The sequence below is a fragment of the Mixophyes fleayi genome, chromosome 1, assembly GCF_038048845.1.
Source record: "Mixophyes fleayi isolate aMixFle1 chromosome 1, aMixFle1.hap1, whole genome shotgun sequence".
Classification (NCBI taxonomy): domain Eukaryota; kingdom Metazoa; phylum Chordata; class Amphibia; order Anura; family Limnodynastidae; genus Mixophyes; species Mixophyes fleayi.
The window spans coordinates 141,005,687-141,014,343 of NC_134402.1; the positions used below are offsets into that span (position 1 = coordinate 141,005,687).

Consider the following 8,657-nt stretch of genomic DNA (forward strand, 5'->3'; position numbering starts at 1 on the left):
ACTGATGACCCTTATTTTTTACTTCTGAAATTAAGTTGTAATTTTAAATCTCACTCTTTTATTTTGCAGGTGGTGAAAATGATGATTGTAGTTGTGGTAACATTTGCAATTTGTTGGCTTCCCTATCATATATTTTTTATTGTTACTGCACTCGACATAAAAGTGGAAAGATGGAAATACATCCAACAAATTTACTTGGCTATTTTTTGGCTGGCAATGAGCTCTACAATGTACAACCCCATAATTTATTGCTGTCTAAATAAGAGGTAAGGAAGAAATGCTGGAAGACCTTGGACCCAGATATATCAATTAGAGAGCCTGATATGACAATTACCCTTCAAGAATTCAATCAACTGTTCTAGATGTTTAACAAGGCAGCAAAAAGCAACTCCATGGGGAGTGAGAAATTTCCAGACTGTGATCTGTATCTTATAATTAGTGTTTGAAGCAGTTGGAGGCAATGATCTGGAATAATATGCTTCATGTGATACATATCCATCAAAAGCTGTAACATGATAGACTATTTAATACTCAAACTGATGGGTTTGTATTTGGGATTTAATTGCATATTTTCCTCATTTTTATCTACATTTACTATAAATCATGGTCATGATATGTGGTTATATATAGAGCATGTAAGGATCAGCCCCCATATGAGATGGTATGCCCCTTTATACAGGTAGTACAGATAGTGTACAGAGGATTGCTGAGCACTAAAAGTGCCCTCTCATGACACATGGGCAGGGCGAACAGAGACCTTTTGGCACCCTTAGCACTACTATATTGGATGTAAATAAAATTGATTTCCTATTTGTAATAAACTATATACCCCTTACTAATCATGTATGCATTGAATGTAACATAATATTTACTGTCCAAATTGTCCATGATTTCACTTTTCTTCTGGCACAGCTTGACAACATTAATTAATTACTTACATTCATTTTAAACAGAGATTATAATGCAACACGTTATAGTCTACTCCAAAATATAATATCCCAAAAATGATTGAAAATCAATTTTTTTGCAACATTTATGTTATAAATACTAAGCCCTCAATTAAAACTCTTAACAGTTGAGTCATAAAGATTAAGGATTTGTTACAGAGCTAAAAAAAAACCACATATCCTACGGTGTTTAAATAATTGTACTCAACCTTATAGATACCATATTTTACTGTATACTTCATCAAATCACAGATTTATAATATGACAACCATTAAGGTATTGTTATTTTAAAATAAATGAGATTATTAATTCAAGTAGAAATATGGTGTATAAAGCAAGTTAAAATCTAATTGATTCATAATAATTTGTGCCGGTTACATAAGAGAGCACTATAAAAAGAAAAACATTCTAGTGCTTTGTCAGGAACTCAACAAGCTGCTCAGCTGTCTGGCCCCTTGCCTATCACGGACATTAGTTTGTAACACCTGCAGTTTTGCTAGTTGTGGGGAGGGGAGGTTATTTCTGTAATATGTCTTTGATATGAGTTGGTGTTTAACAATGTGCAAATATGTTTAATAAGTTTAAAATGTTGTTGTTTTTTTTTTTTTAGTATCAACACTTAAATAATGCTTTACATGTTGCCTATTGGATTCCCACGTTTACATTTCTTATTGTTTATCTACAGATTTCGTGCTGGTTTCAAAAGAGCATTCAGATGGTGTCCCTTTATTGAAGTATCCAGTTATGATGAATTAGAGCTCAAAACGAACAGATTTCACCCAACAAGGCAGAGTAGTCTGTACACAGTATCCAGAATGGAATCCAGCATGACAGTGGTGTTTGACCCAAATGATGGTGAAACCTCCAAGTCTATTCACGGTCATAAGAAAAGAGTTACTTCTAGCGAGTCAACTTTAAATGGATGCTCGCGTAAAAACTCCACAGATGCCTCTACAAATTCAATTATTATTAGCTCACCTTGTACATCAATAGATTGCTATTCGTGAATTTTAGAAAAGGAGATATCAACTACCTAACCATGTTTTTTTTAAATCTTGTTTTCAACATTTATTATTCAAGATGTTAAGAAATAGGCATGAAAAACAGACTATCCTGTTTAATGCTATAAAAGTTGGCTATAAACATCTGTGGATTTTGGTAGTTTCCTACATCCTATCATGGTATCTAAATGTAGAAAAGGGCTCATTGACAGTCCCTTATTTCTTACTATTTAAAATATATCAAGTGTTAATAGGTGAAATGTAAAGATGTAGTGTCAGCTTGTGTGCTAGTTAGTGTTGTTTCTGTGCATTGGCAGTGCAACGTATGGCATGCTTTGTGACAGTTACTTTTTGCAGTACAATTTATAGAAATGATAAAAATAAATATTACAAATATAATGACTAACATTTAAAAAATAATAACTCTAAGTTCAGTGATGAAAATAAAACTTAACATGAAATCAAAAGCTATATGTCAGGCTTTACTCAAAAAAAAAAAATTTTAGTACAAAACCAGCATTAGCAACATTGGCTTTATTTTGGGAGTGCTGGAGATAAGGTTGCATTGTGGCACTCGGAAGATCAAGACAATTTCTAAATAATCAATAACTTGTATTTACCCCCCTAGCACTCCACTCAGATATTAAGTGCTCACAGTGAATGGGAAGAGGCCAAAATCTTGAAGAGGACCTTAATGGTTACTCTGATTTAATAGCCCACCACCTGAATAAAAAGCAGGTCCTTCTTTTATGTTTTCTCCACATCCAGCTGTGGGCAGCACTATCTTAATGACACAACTGCTGTCTGCTTACAAATTCATCAAACCATCAAACATTCAGCTTCACCAAACTCTGTTACTATGCTAATTTGTAACAGTGAGCACTGTGCATGCCTGTTAGGCTCATATTTTGCCGGATCTGACAACTAAATTGAAAACTGAAGACCACCTTGAGATGACGGCAGCTCTGATGCAGAGTCAACTCATTATATTATACTGCAGGAAATCTATCAGAGAGCTGCTGCAAAGCAAAACAAAGTGAGAAAGATATTGATAATGCATTATTGTAAGACTCCTATGGATCGGTGTGCATATTTTCACTTTTACTCTTTCCTCTATATTTGCCTACACTGCACACAATGACATTTATCATTACCATGAATTGCATGCACTCTCTGTCCCCTCTGCCATATCAGAAACAGAGAATTGTTGTAGGTTAGAAACAATTCTTACATATGATCCAGCTCATCGCCAAAAACGGAGCACTTCAGCATTTCAGGGGCTTATGTACAAAAAGTACATAGTACTTAATCATGCACCTCTCATACTATACTAATCATATATGTATCTACAAATCTGTTAAGCTGTGTCCGATGGCCTCTTTCATTGCCTTAAAAATAAATGTGAACTATTTTTTATTATATTGGAGCTCAATACTAGCATTATCACCTGAACCTGCACCTATTAATTCTTTATAATCATTAAATCCAATATTAAAGTTGTTTGTAAACTAGTCATTGATTGTTCAAGAATGAAGAAGTACATGTGATTTTTAAGATTGTACTGTTTTTACTAAGACTATAGGCACCTCAGAACAAATTTGCTTCAGCCAACCCTGCTTTATCAGCTGTTTACAGCTATGCCAATTTGAGTTTGATTAAAACAAAACAATACATTACTATTAATACAACACTATAAACAGCACTTAATTATATAATAAAATGGGGGTTCCACGACATATGTAAAAGTACTCACCCTGGGGCTTGAGCTATAAAATGGGCACAGAATGTATGGAGATATCTCCTATGTAATTAAACTTAACAGATACCAGGAACGAGAAAAGAAGTAGGCTATCTGGAGATAAGCAAATATTTGATTTAACGCTCACAACCTGCTCCCAAATTATGATCCTTTCCTTGGACTCATCATTCCCATGGCTCAGACATAGAAACATAGGTAGAACATCACCACTTGCTGCCAAATCAGGTTTCATCAAGACCAGATTTACCATTTGGAATGTAGGGACAGAAACTTTGACATTTGGATTTAAACCACATCCACATACCTTACATTTTTTCTGGTTTCACACTGCACTTATTAGAAAAAAGTGGTAATCCATAGTAATCCATACACTTTTAGTATGTAATAGAGACAATGTGCACTTAAGATTGTCCATATAACCAGGCGCGGGCTGGGAGAAGCAAGCCCAGGGGGCACACAGGCGGCCGCATCACATGAAAAGGGATGCGGCCGCGTCATTGATGACGCGGCCGCATCCCCTGTCATGTGATGCGGCCGCCTTTGCGCTGACGCGGCCGCATCTCATGTCATCAGATGCGGCCGCCGGGGAAAAAATTTTATATTACATCCGGATGGGCGGCCGGCCGGCCTACCCACCGGCCCTAATAGCGGTCAGACTGAGCTGCCCCACTGCCCCCCGGGCCAGCCCGCCCCTGCATATAACATACAGTATTGTCTGTGTGTGTGTGTGTGTGTGTGTGTGTCAGAACCAGTGGTGGAACTACCATTGGTGCAGCAGGTGCAGTGTACTGGGGTTCATGGAGGTGATGGAGCCTGCTGCATGGGAAAATAACGAGCTGTGGACCCCTGTTCCCTTCTCCCTGCTTCCCTGCAACGGGGCCCACAGCTCGCTAGTTCTGACTCTGGTCAGAACAGTGTGGTTGTTTAGCTACAATTGGGGAAGGACTGGTGTGAATGATACATATTCGCTGTACAGCACTGTGTAATTTGATTAGGACTATATAAAATAATGGACATAATAATAATAATAATAGTAATAATAATAATAATAATATTGCAGACTCTATCTAGCTATCGGTCTGATATCTCCATGTGTGGGGTTCCACATATGTGGTCAAATTGGACAGTGTGTGTGTCCAGCTTTACAAGACTTCAACCATCCGCAACACGTTACTTTTATCAAACTGAACCATAGCTTTAAGACATTCAGTATTACAAAAACTGTATACAGTATAATTTCACAGCAAACCTGAACTCATAATGCTAATTTGGGACAGTGTTTACATTACATTTCTTGCAGTGAACATATTTATATTTTTAATAGAATCGATGAATTGAAGCACCATAAATATATTATGTGAAAATTGTATTTCATTTGGTAATATATATTAAAAGATATCAGTAATAACAATCATAGCAAATCAAAGAACTACAAGTATAACTTAATTGCACTGGTGCTCTATTCAGTTAGAGTGGTCAATTTGCTTATCAATGCAATAATGGTACACGTTAAATGTGTTGAAAGCTGCGGATTAGTCGGAATAATTTTTATTGCCGAGGTTGATAACAAATATTATCTTTAATCTAGAAATAATGATATTAAGCTATTATTTGCTATTGCTTGCCTGCTTGGTCGGCTGGTGATCTTTCCATGACATTATTAGCAGCCACCAGAGTCATTTTCAGGTAACACGCGCTGCAAGCAGCGTTTATGGCAGCATTACTTAGTTTTTCTGTTCATTTGTTATTTACTTTGAGGGTGGGGGTAGTCTGACAATATACCACTATGCTTTAGGTTTTCTGTCTATATGTTGTAGGTGCAGTATTTGAGATGTGATTTTCAGCATTACAGCAAGCATAATATATAATGTTCCACTGTAGATCCTCATGCAAGATATTATGAACTTTTATTTGTTTTCTCTTTATATATTTGAGTGAACCATATCAATATCTATTTTAAATTAGAATGCTGTACACAGATAGGTGACAAATAGGCATACATTGTATTTCTTATTTCCTTTACAATCTGGAGGAGTCAATCTGACCAAATTTTGTAATACTGTCCTTCAGTTTGATATATGTATGCCCCTAGTATAATCCTCCTATCCAACCAATAGTTAGCTTTTCCCTCAAATAGATAGAATATTAATTTCATAATATCTTAATAAAAGTATTCAGAATGCATATGACTATGAACAACCCATTCTTAAATACTTTACTATAATGTATGTTTATTATCTAATGTCCAGTGTGATAATAGTTAATTATGGCTTACTGGTTTAAAGTGTGCATAAATCTACTTGTTACATGTACAACTTTATCTTTGGTATGGCAGCGCGCGCACGTAATGAGGCATCCTGAGACCACTGTCTGAGTCGGAACATTTCACAGAGCAAATTGAAAGGGCTTCATTTTAAAATGCCAATTTTCTTCTTGCAAAAATACAAATGATTGGCATTACTTTCTATGTAGATCTAATAATCCTTAAAAATTATAATATTTGTCTTTTACATGGCACATAACTCACAAATGTTTGCCGTACTTTGTAAAGGATTAGAGTAGTACAACTTTTATTTTAGCCGAATAGCTAAGAACACCCCTGTTGGTAAGGATCAACCTTATTGTTTGCCAATATGATCCATAAAGTAGTGTTAATGTTGTAATACCAGACCGATAATAGCATGCTCAAAGACAGTACTCAAAAAAAACAGACTAAGAGACACACATGTCTTCATATAATGCACTGGACTCATGTTCTTAGATCTTTAATTATGATAGTAAAAAAATATATTGTAAGCAAACAGTCCTTTGCAGAGATTTTTTCTAACAATGTTCAGATTGTGTCAATTTCAAAGATGTAGCATTGATTATTAAACATTGATTATTAAAAATAAACGTTTTTTGATTTCTGAAACATAATTAAGCTTGCATTTCCTTTTTAGAGTTATCTCTACATTTACAAGCTCAGTTTCTTATTGCATACCCAGAGTAATGAATAAACAATTAAGTTCACTAAATTTCACTGGAAAATCAGGTAGCTGTGAACTTGATATTTGAATGTTTAAAAATAAACTCATTAAGTTCACAAATCTGTATGTCCCATTTTTATAAAATTCAATGCCACTTGATACAGTATTCACACTGCTCTAAAATTGACCATATCGCTCATATACATTTAAACTTACAACAAGCATCTAACTGCTTTATACATGTTAATAATCTTCAATCACCAATAATAAATCCCATATAACATCAAAAGATGGCTTGTAGTTAAATGGTATATGGTATATTATTAGATTAAAAGCAAATATTACATTTAATCATTTGTCTTTTTAATGTTGTATAACCTTTACATACTATGGTCCTATACTAAAAAGCTGTTAGTAATAATTTTTGTGTTATTAAGTGTATACAATATGTGTATTTTATTAATTTGTATCATATTTTACATTCAGCACTAACAGCAAAGGCAATGTGTGTTTTATATTTTTAAAAATGCTTTATAGACATCTTTTTTATTTGCAAACACATTTTATATATTAATATTGATGCAAGTTTTCTATAACGTGTTACAAAGTATATATATATATGATTCTAATTAGAACACTGTCATTGGCTTTGAAGTGTGCTGTGCCATTTATTAAGAATGTGCTATAATTAAATATATGAAAAATTACAGAACAGTAAACGACAGATATTTGGAATAAAATTAGTGAATTAAAATCTGTGTGCTGATTTTAGTTAATATATTCCTCTAACATTCAATACACTGTGGACCTCATTTCTAAAGCCCATTGGATGATCCAGCACATATAACTCTACTCTACTCTACTCTACTTTTTGCTCTTGGGAGATGCAGATGTGTGGAGGTTAGAACCACCCTTTTCTTTAAGTGAAACATTTCAATTTATCTCCTACAATACTGCTTGGTTTACCCGCATTCATCGCTTAAAGTAATTGTGAAAGTCAGGGGACATTGAAATTGCCTTTATTACATGTGTCATGATTGTGTATTTCCAGCTTAATTTTTAATTAGGCAAAGTGCACCTAGAAATACATTTATCTGCAGAAGTGCAATGTAAAGTTGCAAAATTCTTCTTACTAAAATTATAGTATGGGACCCGATCCCTGAGATTTGTACTGAAACATTGAAGTTGTTTTTACAATGCACTATTATAGATTACACTCTTTTGGAGTGTGTTTTTCTACTGTGTTTGGAGAATGTCAACTTATAAACTCAGTGTAGGTTATAAATAAAGTCAACAGTCTCATATGTGCAAATGGTCAAAGGAACATGTTTATTAATTCAATAAAAATTAATCACAATATAAATCATCACTAGCCAACTTAATTCAAACCAAAACTGCTGTATATCTTTATTGACTCAAGCTGCCAATTTAACCATTTTTAAAACGTACTATAATAATATATAACCATATTCAAAATATAGAATTCCCTTGAGCGTGGAACTTGAACTAAAGGGATAGGGGCGTAGCCACAAGAAAACACAGCAAAAAATAGAGTAATAAGAGTATTGGAGGGTGTATGGGCGCCCTAGGGCACACTGGCCATAGATGGGAAGCTAGTTTGACTAGCGGATGATCCAGCCCTGCCTGAAAGACTAGGGTTTCAGAGCATAAAATTAAAGGACAACCTAGAATGATTCCACTGTTCTGTTGACACCATCTATATGCAAATGCATTTGTCGAATAGACTGCTTGATCTATGTGTGGTTTCCTTGCCATTTACAGCACTTTCCAGATCTATAGTAAGTGTTTTTCTTTTGTAGAAGAAATAGCACCCTTCTTATAGACGCACTGTATGTGTAATGAAAAAAGAAATATATGCAAATATATATAACCTATCTGAAAACAATAATATAATGATATGTAATCTATCAAAAATGACAATTAGCCAAACAACTCATGCCGCTTTACAAGGGAAATATGA

General features: G+C 34.5%; 1 protein-coding gene across 1 annotated transcript in view; it reads left to right on the plus strand.

Moving 5' to 3' along the window:
* The window catches only part of TACR3 (tachykinin receptor 3), a 78,170-nt gene extending 74,803 nt beyond the window's left edge, over window positions 1-3,367 (plus strand). The window contains exons 4-5 of the mRNA XM_075200935.1: window positions 70-266; window positions 1,633-3,367. Of these exons, the coding sequence (XP_075057036.1) occupies window positions 70-266; window positions 1,633-1,954 (519 nt within the window). The 3' untranslated portion in view covers window positions 1,955-3,367. The remainder of the gene's footprint in view (window positions 1-69; window positions 267-1,632) is intronic.
* Window positions 3,368-8,657: the final 5,290 nt, after the last annotated feature.